This window comes from Glandiceps talaboti, chromosome 13, assembly GCF_964340395.1.
Source record: "Glandiceps talaboti chromosome 13, keGlaTala1.1, whole genome shotgun sequence".
Taxonomy (NCBI): Eukaryota; Metazoa; Hemichordata; class Enteropneusta; family Spengelidae; genus Glandiceps; species Glandiceps talaboti.
In genome coordinates, this window is record NC_135561.1 from 3,676,995 (window position 1) to 3,696,904 (window position 19,910).

Sequence of the window (19,910 nt, forward strand, 5' to 3'; positions counted from 1 at the left end):
TATTTACAGCTAGCCCCCCATAAATGTGGAAGAAGTTTATGAATTATTATAATATAGCTTTCTATTTGAGAGTCCCAGTGACCAGCTTTTCATACTGACACACATACCTGACCACAACGACTAAGGCAAAAAAAAAGCCGGAGTAATTTGACAGATTTTTCAGCACAAAGTTAGCACCCTAGCCTCTTTCACAATATCATGTACCATGGAGTCATGATTGTTGAACGGTTAGAGTGGCCGATTTGGAATCTGTAGGATCGAGCCCCTTCGCCACCGTTTGCTTCTGACTGGCTAAAGTCCTTGGGTAAGATTTGAATCACGATGGCGCCTCAGCCTTGAGGAACAGCGAAAACTGTCGCAGTAACCTTACAAAAACAAATGTATGCTTATATTTGATTTATGAGGGCGCTGTACAGGATTCCGTTTCAGACATGTGACTGGTCTATACGTGCACGTAGGTTGAATTTACAAGTATAACAATTCTCACTGCCAGTAATTATTATATATGTATTGAATGACTCAAATAGCTGTATGAAAAGTTGTAGAAACAAGTGGTATTGTAAGACTTAATATTTCAGAATTTGCGACTGATGCTCAACGAGCTATAACTACGTGAATATATCCCGGGGAATATATACCCGATAACTTAGGAAATCCGTGCACCACCATGCATACTCGCTCAGTATACCTAACGTTCGCAAAAGAGCTAGTGAAATGATTTTTGTATCAAAATGGTGTTCATTAGAGAATTGAATTTATTTCTCACAATGTTACAAGGAGCCAAGGAACTGTCGCAATAAATAAATAATAAATAAATAAATAAATAAATAAATAAATAGATAAATAAATAAATAAATAAATAATAATGATGATGATGATGATGATGATGATGATGATGATGATGATGATGATGATGATGATGATGATGATGATGATGATGATGATGATGATGATGAAAAAGAGATAAATAAATAAATAAATAAATAAATAAATAAATAAACAAATGAAAATAAGCATACACAAACCAACAAAATATGCATGAGTAAAGGAATGATATTTGAATTTTTAAAATCATTGATAACTATCTATATAATTATGTATGTACGGGCCTGTATACTATTGAAATACATATCTATATTTTATCAACAAAATTAGTGTTCTTTAATATCTTTATTACACTTATGTACCCATATATAACTGTCAATTATCTATACAGTCGTAATAAAGTTATATCTAATCTAATCTAATGTAATCTAATCTAATTTAATCTAATCTATACAGATGACTATTTACCAACCGACAATAATATTACCAAATGAAAGCGCTCAACCTACCAATGAGATTACGACATAGACTTGACCCCTAGGTTTGTCATTATTATTCAACCTTTAATCTGCATTTGCACAATTTTTATGATCAGGTTAAAATTGCGGCTTTTTACCATATTTACATATCAAGCAAATTGCGGAGATGATATGCGCATGCGATTTACGTCACATCATAGACAATGGAGTCTCCCTTTCATCGTCTGTGGTCACATGTGTTAGACGATATGGGTATTCATGTAATAAATACCATAGTACGTCATCCAGCCAGCTGTGACCTCATATACCCTCAGCAGGGGAACAACAGTGTCAAAAGTAAAGGTCAAAGGTCGCGTAACTGATATTTAAAGCCCAAGTGCTTCCTAGCTCAGACCACCTTCAAAGGAATGACTGGGGGTAGAGGCGACCGAGTGCCGAAAAACAGGTTAAAGTACGTGATACAGTACTTGTACACATATATACTGGTACTGGTAGCCAAGCATTTGTAAACTCGATGTGCAACTAAACTACGTGTACTACGATCAGCTGCATTTTACCTGATATAGAAGAAACGTATATTGGTAAGTTCTAATCTGATAAAAATGGTAGAGAAGCAAAATAACTATTTATTTGTTTCAGTTTCGCAGGGAAACTGAGCCTAGGAGTTCCCAGTATTGTAATAAAATTGTGACATTTGTGATGAAGAGTTCATTAATTAAAATATAAATGCAGAAGTAGATATAAATTGAATATATGCTATTTGTTCATATTTTGGTATGTTTTAGTGGCCGGTTCAGAAGGGCTATAGGCTGTCTGTCTGTCTATCTGTCTGTCTGTCTGTCTGTCTGTCTGCCTGCCGACCGTGTCTGACTGTCTCATAATGTATGTATGTATGTATGTATGTATGTATGTATGTATGTATGTATGTATGTATGTATGTATGTATGTATGTATGTATGTATGTATGTATGTATGTATGTATGTATGTATGTATGTATGTATGTATGTATGTGTGTGTATATGTGTATATGTGTGTGTATGTATGTATGTATGTATGTATGTATGTATGTATGTATGTATGTATGTATGTATGTATGTATGTGTGTGTATGTATGTATGTATGTATGTATGTATGTATGTATGTGTGTGTGTGTATGTATGTGTGTATGTATGTATGTATGTATGTATGTATGTATGTATGTATGTATGTGTGTGTGTGTGTCTATGTATGTATGTATGTATGTATGTATGTATGTATGTATGTATGTATGTATGTATGTATGTATGTATGTATGTATGTATGTATGTATGTATGTATGTATGTATGTATGTATGTATGTATGTATGTATGTATGTATGTATGTATGTATGTATGTATGTATGTATGTATGTATGTATGTATGTATGTATGTATGTGTGGATATGTGTGAAAGATTGTTGATATGCATATCACCAAAAAATTACAACTTTCATTAACTAGTTGACAGATGTATAAAACTAAAAGGAGATATCTTTGTATAATGAAAGCTTAGACATGAGTTGTGTATATGTATAACACTGTTGACACAATTTTAAACTGTTATATATTAATGAAAGAAAGGTGTGGTTATTTTTTCTTTGGCAAATAATTCAAATTTTCATTCCTTAAATGACAAAAGTAAATTTTTGCATATTTTAAACATCTTCTTGGTAAATTTCTTGTTGATGTAAACAGGATTTTATTTACTTTATTTCTGTATGTTATTTTTGTATGCTTTACCATGCTATGGCATGGAATGTTGTCATACAATAAAGATTAATTGACAGATTGATATATGAATGTACTGACATGTGACTGACATGTGACTGACATGTGACTGTTCAACATTTCAACCACTTTAACAAAGCTGTCTCAACCTGTCACACTTTGTGTTTGATCAGTGTGTATCATGTGTATACTGCATGTAATAGTTTAGTACCTGTATTATATTTATAGCAGACAATTTCGTGTACTTGTCTCAGCTTGTCAAAGAAAGGAGAATATGAGGACTGACATTTCTCTCTTTTATGTTTTTCTGTCTGTATCATAACCATTATTAGTATGCAATAATCATTAAATAAAATTAAAACACCCTTACTTTTGGGCCAGTAGAATATTATACTTTGGAACAGTAAATTAAAAATGAATGTGACATTTCAATCTATCTACTGCAGACATTTCATGATCAAGATCTATAGATGCATGATCAAAGTGACTCCTTAGGTTCTTTTATTATTTTGAAAGGATAGCAACAAGCTAAACATATGGTAAAGTTTGGGGGGATTTTGAGGGAAATTGGTTGTCATTCTAAAGTGATAATGCATAAAACGTGTTCTTTATATCTGTTTTGCAGCCAACATGGATGCTGTAATGTCAGAATACATGTGGATGGTCATCGTGGGATTCATCATAGCATTTCTATTAGCATTTGCAATTGGTGCTAATGATGTTGCCAATTCATTTGCCACTTCTGTTGGGGCCAAAGTTCTGACACTTCGAGGAGCTTGTATCTTAGCAACTATTTTTGAGACGTCAGGTGCTGTTTTTCTAGGAGCAAAGGTTTCTTCTACAATTCGAGATGGCATTTTCAATGTTACTCTGTATGAAGGTCGGGAGGAGGTACTGATGTTGGGAGAAGTCAGTGCTCTTACAGGTCTGTATATAAATCCATTACATGTTTTATTATGTTCTGTCTGTTTGTTTGTTTGTCTGTCTGTCTGTCTGTCTGTCTGTCTGTCTGTCTGTCTGTCTGTCTGTCTGTCTGTCTGTCGGTCTGTCTGTCTGTCTATGTATGTATGTATGTATGTATGTATGTATGTATGTATGTATGTCTGTCTGTCTGTCTGTCTGTGTCTGTGTCTGTCTGTCTGTCTGCCTGCCTGGCTATGTATGTATGTATGTATGTATGTATGTATGTATGTATGTATGTATGTATGTATGTATGTATGTATGTATGTATGTATGTATGTATGTATGTATGTATGTATGTATGTATGTATGTATGTATGTATGTATGTATGTATGTATGTATGTATGTATGTGTGCATAAGTATGTATGTATGTATGCATGTGTGTGTGTGTGTGTGTATGTATGTATGTATGTATGTATGTATGTATGTATGTGTGTGTGTATGTATTTATGTGTGTGTATTAATCTGTACTGTTTTTTCATCTTCAGATACTTTCACAAATGTTAACAGTTGTAGAGAAAAAATATAAAAAGTTTTAAATGCTTTCTGAAATTTTTCTCTTTTCCAGGAAGTTTAGTTTGGTTGTCTGTGGCTACATTTCTCAAGTTACCAGTGTCAACAACTCACAGTATTGTAGGGGCAATGGTTGGTTTTCATTTGGTTGTATTTGGTACAGAGGGCCTTAACTGGAGACAGTTGCTGCTTATTGGTAACTTATAAATTATCTCTTTGCAATATATCTAAAAATGCATGTCCCAATGTAGAGGTGGTTTGAAAGTTATTTGTCTGTCTGTCTGTATGTCTGTCTGTCTGTCTGTCTGTCTGTCTGTCTGTCTGTCTGTCTGTCTGTCTGTCTGTCTGTCTGTCTATATATCTATCTATCTATCTACATATATATCTACATATATGTATGTATACACACACACACACACACACACACACACACACACATAATGAAATGAAATTAAGGAAAGAAAAATTGTATTCCCTGAATATTAGCCAAAATGCTTTCACCAGGTAAATTCCATGTTTTGTCCTGGTGTGTATCTTTCTATTCCTTGACAGGCCAACTCATTAACCTTTAGCCTTTCATTTAAGGATCCAATGGATTCACAGGGACCCTGCCTATAGGGGTGAGATATATATAAAATATGACATAAATACCATATGCTGTGCGACCTTTGCGAAGTATTATTGTGTGGTTGTAGATTAAGTATAGTAAGATGTATTATGACATAGATAAACAAAGTTGTTCCATATAAATCATATGATATATATGTGTGTTATATATAATAAATGTATTGTGAGAATACTAGCTTTTTAAATCCAGATTTTTAAATTATTCATTCCAGTTGATTTGAAATTATGTAAAAACAAATGACATCTGTTGCATGTCTTTAAAAAAAACCTCATAATTATACAAAAGTATAGGTACATCATATGTTTTAGAATGAGTTGGACATTTGCAAGGTATCTAAATCAACTCTGAGTCTCTGTGATGAAGCCCCTTAGGTCACTTATGTTTCTATAGGTTGACTCACAGGACAGAGTAATAATTTAACAAATTAATGAAAAAATTGAATATATATGGTAATGAAGCTCAAAAAGGAATGAATAAAAATAACAACATATTTGTAAATAAAGCATAAATTGATCATCACCCAGGGACCACTTTTGATCTAGTGTCTTGGACGGTTCTGTAAAAGAGGCTGTGGTTTACAACGATGGTAAGATGGTGAAAGACTCTGAAGTACTCTATAGTACTTTTAATGATGATGCTTCTCAAATTGGTGCTTGTAACATGATATTTTATCATAGGGGAAATGTTGGATGACTTTTATTTTGAGGATAATATTTGAAAACTATTCTATCAACAGTGTTATCATGGTTCACATCCCCTGCATTATCTGGAGTTATTTCTTGTGTAATATTTGTCATCATAAGATGGAGTATTCTAAATAAGGTAAGACTACATTTACTCCCCAGCAGGATATGGCATGTATGTCATTTTTAGACTCTGTATGGAATCTCTTAACAGATGAATTTCATATGTATTGTTTATTTTCAGTCACAAGATAAACATGTAGTGCTAGTCTGTATAGATACGCCATGACAGTGCGCCCTCACATATCGGTCAACCCTTAGGTAGCAGGCAGGTGAGGGTGAAGTGATACAACATATCTTACAGTCTATGAATTTGCAAGAATGAATGTTCATAGACTCTGGGTTCATAGCTACAAGTAAAAATTTCAACTCACAGTCAAAAAATTTCTTGGAAGTGAATCCCAGATTTTCAATGATGTCTCATCAACATCTTTTGGGATGTTGCTTATCACATAGAGTTATAGAAACCAAGTCATTAAAGCCTGATACCCTGTGTATAGGGTGTAATTACATAGAGTTACAGAAACCAAGTCATTAAAGCCTGATACCCTATATATAGGGTGTAATTACATAGAGTTATAGAAACCAAGTCATTAAAGCCTGATACCCTATATATAGGGTGAATTACATAGAGTTACAGAAACCAAGTCACTAAAGCCATTAAAGGTCGAATACTTGACTGTAACTATCAATATTTCTGCAATGTGGAGTATGTGCAAAGTCAATCCAACCTTCTCAGATATCATTATTCTTGATATTATACTTTGAAATGCAGCCATGAGTCAAGGCTTACAGTTCAACATTTTCACAAGTCAGAGAATGTTAGCATCCTCCTGGGTGAAAGTGAAAGATTTTATTTCTAAAAATTGTGATACATTGTAATTGTAATTGCTCATCAATATACTGTAAACCTGGAAATATTTGTTGAAGACTTATTTTTTGCTTATTTCGCTTGAATTTGAAAACATTTTTTAAAAAATGTTATTATATTCCTGATTTTATGTTCAATATATTTATGTCTACTCAGGATGATGTCACTAAACCAGGTCTTATATCATTACCAATATTTTATGCGCTGACAATTGCTGTCAATTCATTCTCTATATTTTATGATGGCCCTGCAAGTGAGTACTATATTTTATGATGGCCCTGAATGTGAGTATTATATAAGTCAATTCAGTCTCTCTTATTTTATGATGGCCCTGAATGTGAGTATTATATTTTATGATGGCCCTGAATGTGAGTATTATATAAGTCAATTCAGTCTGTTATTTTATGATGGCCCTTAATGTGAGTATTATATTTTATGATGGCCCTGAATGTGAGTATTATATAAGTCAATTCAGTCTGTTATTTTATGATGGCCCTGAATGTGAGTATTATATTTTATGATGGCCCTGAATGTGAGTATTATACTTATGATTACTAATTGCCATAGTTCCAAATTTGTGATAATAAATCCAACATCGACCATACTCATCGCAACTGCACACTTGGGCTGAATTATTTGTGCCATAAATATATTATAACTGTACTACTTCTCAGCTATTGCTAATTATCACTGATAGGTGAGAAAAACAGTTGTTTGACATAGCTGTGGTCCTGAATAATAGAATGATCCTCACCAAATGTTCATGACACCGCTGATAAGATTCAAACATTTTAGCTTTTAAGTGTTGCCAGTGTAAATGAGCAAGAGATGTCATAAAATATAACGAATCCAAAATTATTACTGCAATCCTCAGCACTCATGACCTTGGCTATAGCATCTTTAAAATGAATCGTAAATTGCATAACTCCTAATAATCAATGAATTGTGTGCTGCACAGCATCATTGGTGCCAGTTTCTAAACTGACATTGATGTTTTTTCTTCCAGTTTTTGGGTTTGATAAGATTCCACTATATGGTACATTTATACTCAGTTTTGGTGCTGGCATAGTAGTAGCCATATTAGTACAAATATTTGTGGTGCCTTGGATGAGACGAAAAATTGCACGTAAGTTACCAATCATGAATTTTTTTTATTTGAAGGCAATAAACTTCATTACCCTGCTTGAGGGAAAGACATCATATGTACCTACTCACTTTCATTCATTTATGCCTTTTGACTTAATCAGGTGGAATGACATGAAAAGATGGATTATAACATTGCTTTATTACCTTACAACATGCTATGGACAGCATGGTATATAGTAAATACATAAACAAAATGTCACATTACAGTACAACATGCTATGGACAGCATGGTATAGTAAATACATAGACAAAATGTCACATTACAGTACAACATACTATGGACAGCATGGTATAGTAAATACATAAACAAAATGTCACATTACAGTACAACATGCTATGGACAGCATGGTATAGTAAATACATAAACAAAATGTCACATTACAGTACAACATGCTATGGACAGCATGGTATAGTAAATACAGACAAAATGTCACATTACAACACTCATAATGTAGCTACTGACGAGATCTGCCTGGATTTATACATATCAAATCTGTCTTGATTTACATGTATCAGATGCCTTTGTATCAGACCCATCTCGATTTACATGTACGTACGTTTATTTATTTATTTATTTATTATTTGAAAGTGGTCAAAGGTTTAGTCACCACTCATTTGATAGTGTCAGAGTCTCAGTCAGTCAGAGATTTAAATTTACAATAAGTTGTTTTTCCATAAACAGGAGAATGCAATGGTTATCAAAATATTGACACAGACAATCAAGATGAGACACTGGGCCTGACATCCAGTGAGAAATCAGAGACAAGTACAGGTATGGAACTACTAAGTAACCACCAAAGACCATAAAGTTACAGACTGTGTCCCTTTAAACAAAAGTAACCACCAAAGACCATAAAGTTACAGACTGTGGTCCTTTAAACAAAAGTAACCATCAAAGACCATAAAGGTACAGACTGTGTCCCTTTAAACACAAGTAACCACCAAAGACCATAAAGTTACAGACTGTGTCCCTTTAAACAACAGTAACCACCAAAGACCATAAAGTTACAGACTGTGTCCTTTTTAATAACTTGTATTTGATATAAGTGAAAGGAGGAGTTTTTGATTGCCTTGCACTGTTGTCATGGTTTTGTACATCTACATGGTTACAGCAGTACTAACATTTATCATCTACACCCATAGACAATAAACAATATGGTACAGTATCAAGTGGAGATCAACAAATCAGTGGTAATGCAGTGTTATCAACCAATGAACAGAAACATAAACAACCTATCTCTGGTAAGTATAAAATCCCAAGTTAGTACATTTGTATTCCAATTTTTTTAGTTACCATGGTGACTATGTTCAATTGATATCATTATAATGTAATATTAGTGGTCATTATAGAATTCATTTGATACACACATTTGTTTCATGTGCTCTGTCTGAATATGTGTAATGAATGCTGCCCTCTACGACAGTGTCACTACAGCAAAGCAACTCTTGTTTTTTCATAAGTGATATTCATTTATAAGTTAAAGTATCAATATGTAAATATACCACTCATTATCATTTCTAGATAGTAATATAAAGGATTCAGATGAGATAGAACAAAGTTATGAAGATGACAAAAAAACAGATGGACCAGAAAATGAAGACCAACCAAAGGAAGGAGAACAAGAGGATACAAAGAAAGATCGAGGAGAAACACATGACCGTCCAGAAGCAGCCATTTTGTTCCGCTTTTTACAAATTTTAACTGCATGCTTTGGAGCTTTTGCACATGGTGGTAATGATGTGAGGTAAGAACTACCAAACAACCAATTATCATGATGTCATTGACAGGTTGCCCCACTGTCACTAATGTCATCATTAGGACTGTAGCAGCCATTTTCTTCACAGAAAAATGTTTAGATGTATATTTAAATGATGTGATGGTGTATACTGCATGTTGCAAGTGAGCTAGAACACTATAACCCAAACATTTCATTAAGCATTTCAGAATATAGCGGTTTCACTAGAAATAATAATCTTTGAACAAAAAATACTGGAGAGAGACAAGTTATATTGAAATGTGGAACAAAAAATATTTACTTTTTGATACATACAGGTACCCTTGTCTTTAGCTGTAGAGTGATATATTAGCTAATGTTTGGATATCTCATATAGTCAACACGTTTGTTAATTTTTATGACCAAAGTTACATCATGCATTCCTGCCATAGCACTGCAGGACTCTGTCTGCATACCTGTTCACTCATGTCTGCATTAATTACAGCAATGCCATTGGTCCTGTCACAGCACTGTGGTTTATTTACCGAGATGGTACAGTGAGTCAAGAAGTAGCTACTCCAATATGGTTATTATTTTATGGTGGTGTGGGTATATCTATTGGTTTGTGGATTTGGGGATGGAGAGTTATCAAGACAGTAGGAGAAGATCTAACAGTTGTAACACCTTCAAGGTTAGTGGCTAATAATAATCTAAACTTCATTAATCCAAATTAAATTCAAAAAGTCAAATAAATAATAAAATCTATCTGGAATGAATTAATAAATATTCATGTATAATATTCATTATTACATATGTACCAGAGATTAATTGCAACATTGCGCATGCATACTAGTGGTATTTGCACTGCAATGCAATACCGCAAACATTATTGCATACCTGCATGCAAATAATATGTAAATGAGGATGTTACACAGTATCATTTGTACAGAAATTTTCTATTTTGGATCAACATATTGTAATAACAACAGAACCGCATACCATGTGAATTCCAGTGTGGGTACTCAGGGGTATTTGCACTCATGCACTTTTACTTGCTATGCTCACGAAAGTACGGAGACAGAGAACAGAACAAGCACTTGTGCAAATACCCCGATTACACCACACTTGCACTTCTGCATGTCATGGGGTACTGTCATATTGTAATTATGTCATTGACATAACTTGCATCAGTGTACGCAAATTGTACAATATCACACATATTGCACACCATTTTGCAAATGATATGTGGTCATTCCATGGACATAAAATGAAGTGAATGTACAGTTGTGTTTTTCTTTTATGAAATTTACTGTTTTAGATAAACTTGTGTAATAATAACAGAACTCCCATGATGCATGAATGCCAGAGTTGCAGGGTATTCTGGGTATTTGCAGGGTATTCTGGGTATTTACACTCATACTTGCAGCATTTGCTGCAGTGCTTTCACATAGTATATGACGACAGAGAACACAAGACTCATTCAGATACCCTGAGTATGCCACACTGTGTTTTATGTATCATTGGGTTCTGTCACAGATTTATTTGCTACCCAAAGTGAACATTATGTATATCACATGTTTAGTTTGTAGTATTGTCGGCATGCACATTCCAACAGTCAAAGCCGACAATGAAGTGTTCTCATTATTTTCAATGTTTGTTTGTCATTTTCAGTGGTTTTACTATTGAGTTTGGGTCGGCTACTACTGTATTGCTAGCATCAAATTTAGGAGTACCAATCAGCTCAACACATTGTAAAATAGGATCGGTGGTATCTGTTGGACGTGTGCGAGAACAGAAAAGTGTCAATTGGAGGCTGTTTGGTGGAATTATAATAGCTTGGTGTGTGACTGTACCTGCAGCAGGTGCTGTTAGTGCTGGCGTCATGGCTTTACTACAGAATGCCCTGTGATAGGGACCATGTATTCTTGCAAGCCAGGGCTAATATTTCTTCTGTGTCTCAAATATACATGTCTTGACAGGGGCACCTTGGATGGTTACATAACATAGACTGTGGTTTATGATGATGGGGACCAAAAGATTTGCCAATCTATCATGGCTTTGATACAGAATTTCTTGAGATAGACAGTGGTCAGATATATCACAAAAAAGTCTCTTCATAACCAAATGTGAATAGACAACAACACTTACACAGTACTGAGGAGGGAAAGCAGTGCTGCAGTGCTAGCCATGTGAGTGCACTCATTTATTGCTAAAGGTGAAAGCAAAAGAGATGATATACACAAGTGGTTTGATTTATACATAAGCGCAAGTACAGGCTTTCTCTACAAACACAGTACTGCAAAACTGTACAGAAAAAAGCATATAACTGTCCAGAGTAGCCCGAGATGAAAAAACTTGTACATTTAGAGAACACTCTGGAGACCTATGTCTAACACAGTACTATATATGCTCTCAAAGGTGACAGCCATCAACTTAACAATCAAAATTGAATGAACATGTGCAGGCACTGAAAGAAACTGCTAGACTCCGATGAACGGTATGCTACTACTAATATATCTGACCACTGAACACTTATCACACCTGGCATTTCTATGCTTTATTGGCTACAAAACTATTCACACTTGCTTACAAATACATAAGACTACAATTTCATTGCAAATTGCAGGACATTAAATGTCACTTCACAGCCGAATGTGAATGCACTACAAACACTAACACTTACACGATATTAGTGTAGGAAAGAGGTGCTCTTGTTTCTAGACTTTAATCTGAAGAAGGGAAACAAAAGGAAAAGGAAAACTGTACAGTACTAAACTTTGGGCGACTACTAGTCACCTGGATAAAGATTCTTCGAATTGTTAGGTAGTCTTGTATTTAAGACCCAGATCTGTGCTTTGAAGGTTGCCAAACAAACGCTAACGGTGACAGTTCCTCTGGCATGCTCAACAGTGCCTTTGGTGCTAATGTGATCTGTGGTTGCTTTTAAAGTTAGCAGAATTACCCAAGGGTCCAGCAGCTAGACTGTGTTTGGGTCAGCATGACTAACAAGTTGATGAACCCACTGTAACTATAACTCTGGGTGACATTGCCTGACATGTTCATTCAATGAGAAAAGTTACAAAAAGGGCAACTTGAATGGCATTAGCTCCCTTGGATTGAATAATATATATCCTCCACATCTTGAAATGAGAACATTTTTTGATGATGTTTTCACTTCATGAGGCTATAAGATGACTGGGTAACTTCTTGGCAAGTTCAAAAACTTCAGGGTCACAGTACTAATGATGCAAAATGCTGGCCGAAATGGAACTCTAGTAACGTTTAACAGTGCATTAGTGTTGGGATGTGTGTGCTTGAATGCAGAAGACTTATAGAAGTGCTTGCAGCTTATCATTTTGACAAAAGCATGTGATTGATGTCTGAGTTGCTGAAAATAAAATTAGATTTACAATAGAAAGAGCAAATACTACATATGCTGTATTTTAAAAATATATACAAATATTACTCTAGTAATAGTCCAGATTCTATTTATTCTTTATAAAATCTTGCAAGCTTAGAGATTTCTTATCGGAACTTTCTATATCGAATATTTGTTGTGAGGAAGTCATTTACTTAAAGCTAGCCCCAGACCCCATGATTTGTTGATTTTGGCTTTTAATAATAATAACAATACTAATAAAATACATCTGTAATAAGTCCAGTTCATTTCTATAAGTTTGGTAGCAATATTGTTGAATAAAGTAAAAGGTAACTTGTTGAATGCGTAACAAGTTTGTGCCCATCTGATCTGAGGGCAATGCTTCCTCAGCCATATGTGATAAGACGAGCAACCCGCACCAGTTTGTCAATGTCAAGTCATGCACTCATCAAACCAGTATCAAGAACTTACTCCACTGGCAGAACTTTCATCAACACTGCAGTCCATGTCTGGAATGGACTCCCTGACAATATAGTTGGAGTGATCAGTGATAATGGTGCTCAGTCCTTCAAGAACCGTGTGCACAAACACCTTTCAACACCCTAAAGAAACAGAAGATTCTCTAATGTACTCCTAAGCTGCTGTGAACCATTGTTTTGGCTCATGAGATTTACTTATATAGTGCTTTGCTGCTTATATCTGTGTATGACCTGGTCACATCTTATGTGCTATTGTTCACTTTAGCAATTTATATATATATATATAAAAAAGTTCCTAATAGTACTCATAAATATACACATTGTTATGAACGTTGTCATGTATGTAGCATCCTCAGTCATCACTAGTGACCAGTCCAATACGTTAAGTAACCGGCTGAAAAACGTGAAAGATCCCTGATTTTAAAATGTAATCACCGGAAGTATTATTGTATGTCAGTCAGTTGCTGGGAAGTAGAGACTTGGTCAACCAACCCTGTAACTATAGTTAACTACTCCCCCCACTAGTGTAACTCTTAAGGAAGAGATGTCTAAGTGAGCAGTGAGAGAACATAGCTAAAATCAACCAAGTGAAGGATCTATGTCACTCCTTATTAAATGGATTACATGTTTTAACGTGGTACAGCATGGTTATTGTTGGATTGCTTTATGAACTATTGGTACATGTACTAAATTTTATGAATTTTATAGCTATATCAATATTTTGGGATATTTTTAGAGTGTACACAGTAAATAATATACAGTCTATAATAAAACATTCTATTCATCAAATTGTGTGTGGTCAATTCTTATTAGCACCCTCCCTCTCCCATCCCCTCATCCCCTATTACAGTGGTTCCTTCTGTCCATCATACATAATTTCTCGGACATGCAGTGCAATGCAATATTAAATTTCATTCAATTCTGGCAAAAAGGTGACATATCATATTGTTAAGTGTTCTCCCTGAACAAGGTAACAGGGGCGCCGCGCCCTCTTGTAAATTCTTGGCGCCCCCTTGTAAGTTTTGACGATTCTACATATGTACATCTCTTTAATAAACTATGAGAGGATTCTCACTACTCTTCACACATAATCAGATACCGTCCATTCATCAATGCACATATTCTGTACATGACCCTGTGTTGTTCATGTTGGTATTTTTATAACTGTTTTGGAACTGTATATCTTTAACACGAGAAAGCAATCACTGATTATTATTTATGACAGTATGAGATTCATATAATATTACGGAAATAATTTATATTCATTGTTCTGTTAGTCTAGTTCCGATACAGTATCGTTACGATTTATACCTTCACTCAGTCTAGTTCCTATACAGTATCGTTCCGATTTATACCTTCACTCACAGTCTAGTTCCGATCCTATATAGTATCGTTACGATTTATACCTTCACTCACAGTCTAGTTCCGATCCTATATAGTATCGTTACGATTTATACCTTCACTCACAGTCTAGTTCCTATACAGTATCGTTACGATTTATACCTTCACTCACAGTCTAGTTCCGATCCTATATAGTATCGTTACGATTTATACCTTCACTCACAGTTAGAAACCACAGTTGGCATCCAGACTATTTTTCTATTTAATATTTATTTGTTTACTGTTTATGCAGAGTTTAATTTTGCAACGAATTGGGAGAATGCCAATGTTTAGTACAGATTTGAAAGGCTATGTATATTTCTTCAATAAAAGTGATAAACTTGGCACCGGTTAGTCGGTTACTATAGCTGTTAACTGTTTTTAACAACATTCACGGACAGTGTGAGTGATAAGATGAGATGTACACTCAATAAAATACATCGTTTTATTAAACAATTTTCTTACTATATATGAATTTGTACTTTGGCATGTAAAGTACTCGTAAAAATAAATGTTGAGTGCATGCTCATCTCACTTTTACATCTCAAAACACACAAAACAAATTGACAATCATTGAATCTTCAATTTGGTCACAAAACTACCGATTGTAAAATGTGGCCCTCCCCCAAACACAATAATGCAAAATATTATCCTCCCCCAAGAACATCAGTGGTTTGTAAAATGTGACCCTCCCCTCCCCTCCCCCAATTCCTCTGGCCCTCCCTCCTGTATCGGTATTTTAAAGGGGTGATATCAATATTCATTCATTCATTCATTCATTTTATTGCCAATTTAAAGTAAGTTACAATTACAAAATGACAGGAAATAAATAAACAGATTGGCAATTTGGAGTAAAAAAATAGCTTTTCGCTAATCAAGTTTGGCTCCACAATCGGAGATCGGAGTACATTTCTAGAGTACTCCCAAGCCGTTACAACAAAAAACTGATACCAGTGATAGCATTAATCCTGCTCGCCGACGGAGACTGTACTGTAGTGTACTTTGTCTGCAAGAGGAGGCTCTTTCAGTCTTTGAAATAAACACGGTGGAGCCATGTCATGGAGACACAATACACTATGATATATTTTGCACCGTCACCTCAGTCGTCACCCCATACAATGAACAATTTCCTTTTCAAAATACTTGAACCATTACTACATTTGAAAACAAAATCTTCTAGAACAGTTCTGTGTCATCACAAGGGCGACTGTCTGTCATTTAAACTTGCATGCTCTTAGTGCTGTGCTGCAGAATCGTCCAGAAGCTTCCGGAAATTTAGAGTTACAACGCCCCCTAGAGGCCGTGATCATGACTGTTGGTTCATCTGTTATCTGGAGTTTGATTGGTCCTAATAATTAACTTGAACGAATTTTGACGAATCAAGGAACACTTTAGGAAAAGGTCCTACAAATGTTCTGGAAAACCCGTGACCTCTCTCGAGTGGTAGAGAAAGATACGGAAGTCGGGATACTGTCAGGTTAAAACGGAGGCCGGCGAGATGTCTGGCTCATTTCAGTACAGTTCAACGAGCCAAAGTACAGGTGCTAATAGCAGATTTCGTCCAACGACACCCGATCCACACAATCCTTTACCACAAGGCTGGGAAATGTTGTACGACACACAAACCGGTTGGCCGTTTTTCGTTGATCACAACACACGGCGTACAACATGGCAGGACCCTCGGAGATCAAGACCGGTATGTGAAACATGCGTCTCAGCTTTCTGCTAATTTTAGATCATAGTACGAAGTGGAAATCAGTCAGCATTTTACTGTAGCTATCTATATGGAATGAAGTGTCGCATAGACATTTTAATGTAATGTTGTAATCACTAATCACTTTGTTTGTAATAATAGATTCATCTAGTAATGCATCCTTGATCAAATTAACATAACAAACGTTAATTTTGTTACACAATGTACACTAATTGAGTAATTCTATAGTCCATCGGTTTGTGCGTGTGATAATTAACGATTTGTTAAATAATTACCAGGTCACCGGTAAACTTCCAAAATAAAACTGTAAAACGGTATGATATGTATTTTCTTCCGAAAACGTGTTTTAAATTGTTGAGTCATTGCTTGTTAGTTTTGTGCCCGTTGTTTCTTTCTCACACAAAAGCTGACGTCACCCCACAGTTGCTTGAGGGCTAGTGTGCTAATTCAGATCATGGATGTATTCAGATTCAAGGCTGTTCAATTTCTTTCATTGATATCCACCCAACTTTGAACAAATATTAGTCTGTCATTCAATGTTTCTTCAACTGGTTGTTACTCGTCAAATGTCAATCTGCAGTCACCCCAAACTTTAAAGTAATGAAAACTATACCATTTAGGATTCCACATTAGATAAGTTGTAGTACAATTCTGAATATTTGATTGTATCAAAAACATATTTGTCTTTCAAAACACCTCAAATATTATAACTTTGATAATCCATTCTACCATCAGTAGTCTATAACTTAAGTTACAGTATCATTTAAGTTAAGGTGCCCCCCCACCCCCACCCACATCATGTAGCCCATCACTTAGCCATGCTAAATGTAAGAACAGTGTTCTGTAAAACACTGTCACAAAAACTTATTGCAAACTACTGATGTTGGCTTGACTTTCACTGTGGTTGTGTTTGTTTTCACCACAGTTGTGATGGCTTTGTGTCAATAAGGCACTACCTGAATGTTGCAATTGAGAACAATAGTTGTGGGTATTTGTAATTAACTTGAGGGGTCATTGTCAATGTTTTGTGTAAGGCTAGACTCCTTAACACAACTCAATGTTGCATCACTCTGACATTTTTGGAACTTACATAGACTGTACCAATTTGATATACAAAGCTATAGTTTTTATGCATCATTTTGGTCAAATGTACTCAATGTAAATGACCCTTTATTGTCTTTCAGAGTGCCAGTTCATTTGATTCACCATTTGGAAGGCAGTCTCCCTTTGGAGGAGAGTCAGTGTTCATAGGAAGGCAGCATCCACATGATTATCCTGATGAATATTACTGGGATGAAAGACCAGCTCAAAGACCAACAACTGGATCACCAAGGCTTCCACGGGGTAATAATGGCAAGCAGAGTGGTCCCAGAGTAAATTGGTCACCAAACATCAGTCCAAGAAATAATCACATGGGAGCGTCAGGGGTTGATAGACCCAGGGAAAGAAATATACCTATTGAAATATTAGGAGAGCCCAAAACACAGTCGCCACGCAGATATGTGTCCACCAAAACTCACCGAATTGGTGGCGATCCACACAGACAAGAGGTTGAACATCAACATCAACGGTTCAAACAACAGCAACGATCAATGGCTGAAGAGGAAGGAGCTGGTGGCAATTCTTATTCTGTTGATGATCACACAGAGGAAAGGTCAATACCCATCAAGGTTGAGAAATCCTCATCCAGAACACCAAAACAGTCACCACGGCAACAAACACACACAGAGACTCCAAAGAGTGGTACAGCTTCAATGGATGCAAATGCATCGACTAGGACACCAGAAAACCAGATTATACCACAGTTGGTAGAAATTGATAAAATTATGAGAGATACTAGTGTTCTACAACAGAGAGTTGATGCCTTCCAAGGAACTAAATCCGACAAAGAATATTTACAGTTAGAAGAATTTCTAACCAGAAATTTACTTAAACTTGATAACATAGAATCTAACGGTAATGAAGAAGTTCGGCATTTCAGGAGAAATACTGTTAGAAGTGTACAAAATGCTATCGAGTTACTTGAACAGAAAGTGTCTACGGAAAATGTGAGGGATGCAGCTGATGTAGGAATAAGAAAGGATGACAAAATGGAAAATGTAGACAATGTACAAAGTTGTGCAGATGTAGCAAGTATACAAGGTTGCGAATTTGAGAAAAATCTGGAGAAAAACCATGACGATGTTGTCAAGATGGAAGAAGGCAATTCAAAAGATGAAATTCTACTGCAAGGTGAAGATGCTCATGTCGATTTGAATGAAGATGTGAAACAGGAAGATACTGAAAATGTAGAGAGTTGCCAAAATAGTGAAAGTAGAGATGAAAACAGTACCTTAAATCCAGAGGATAGTCGTGTAGATTTAGTGAAAATGGAAGATTCTGATTTGAAAGTAAATCCAGAGGAAACTCGTATAGATTTAGTTGAGGGAAAAGATCTTGATTTGAAAGCTGAGATAGTGAAAGATAATGCAGATGAAGTAGAAAATACTGATGCTGTGATAATAGATGAGGAATGTCAGATTACAGATTATACAGTAACAAATGATGAGGTGAATATGAAAGAAAATCATGTGGATGAAGTGATCATGTCTGATGATAATTTAGAGGTAGTTAAACAGAAAGTGGAAAGTGAGGTTGGAAATGATATTATAGATAGTGGAAATATACCAGTAGAAGGTGTAGGTGAAGAGAAAACAGAAAATATAGAGATGGTAGTTAATTATCAACATACAGAGAGTCAAGATCCGCAACACCAAGAATCTGATCTGAAAGAAATTAAAGAGTGTGATGACATCAAACCTGAGATTCAAGACAACTGTCAATCAAACCATCACCATGACGATGCAGCAGACGTAATTCAGGATGTAGAAATGAATGAAGTAATAACAAAGACAGAATCTGCTTAGTTACCATAGTAACATAACTTATTTAATCATTAGATTTCAGACAATACTGCCAGTGTACCCTTTCATGTAGCATTTAGATAGATTAGATATCATCCAAGCTATTATGTATCGGTAGCATTGTATTTTGTGCAATTATTTTATGTCTACTCAGTTTTGTCAACTTTAAGAATTTTCTTAAATTATTACAACTTTGTAAAGAAATATTCTATGTTTTTATTTTGAAGTGTATTTTTTTTTTGGTCATAACCAATGCCGCTGTCGTGCAGTGTTAAGACTCCAATAAATATTTCAACTTTAAATTTATGTTTTTGATGTGATTTATTGTATTGTATATATGTACCATAGTATGCCATGCTGGGACGGGAGTATGTGTGCCTGAATCCAGGTCAAGGTCAAAGGTAAATTAAGTAAACATATTTTTAG

General features: G+C 35.2%; 2 protein-coding genes across 2 annotated transcripts; both read left to right on the forward strand.

Annotated features, from left to right (window-relative positions):
- Positions 1 to 1,618: 1,618 nt before the first annotated feature.
- LOC144444163 (sodium-dependent phosphate transporter 2-like) lies at positions 1,619 to 13,763 on the forward strand. The gene is made up of 11 exons (XM_078133576.1): positions 1,619 to 1,885; positions 3,677 to 3,976; positions 4,582 to 4,722; positions 5,891 to 5,976; positions 6,925 to 7,021; positions 7,775 to 7,894; positions 8,597 to 8,686; positions 9,058 to 9,156; positions 9,437 to 9,659; positions 10,135 to 10,320; positions 11,301 to 13,763. Exons 2-11 carry the CDS (start codon positions 3,682 to 3,684, stop codon positions 11,536 to 11,538), a joined length of 1,575 nt encoding a protein of 524 aa, XP_077989702.1. The 5' UTR covers positions 1,619 to 1,885; positions 3,677 to 3,681; the 3' UTR covers positions 11,539 to 13,763.
- Positions 13,764 to 16,348: 2,585 nt separating this feature from the next.
- On the forward strand, positions 16,349 to 19,786 carry LOC144445117 (uncharacterized). Its single transcript, XM_078134671.1, has 2 exons — positions 16,349 to 16,563; positions 17,766 to 19,786. Exons 1-2 carry the CDS (start codon positions 16,366 to 16,368, stop codon positions 19,485 to 19,487), a joined length of 1,920 nt encoding a protein of 639 aa, XP_077990797.1. The 5' UTR covers positions 16,349 to 16,365; the 3' UTR covers positions 19,488 to 19,786.
- Positions 19,787 to 19,910: the final 124 nt, after the last annotated feature.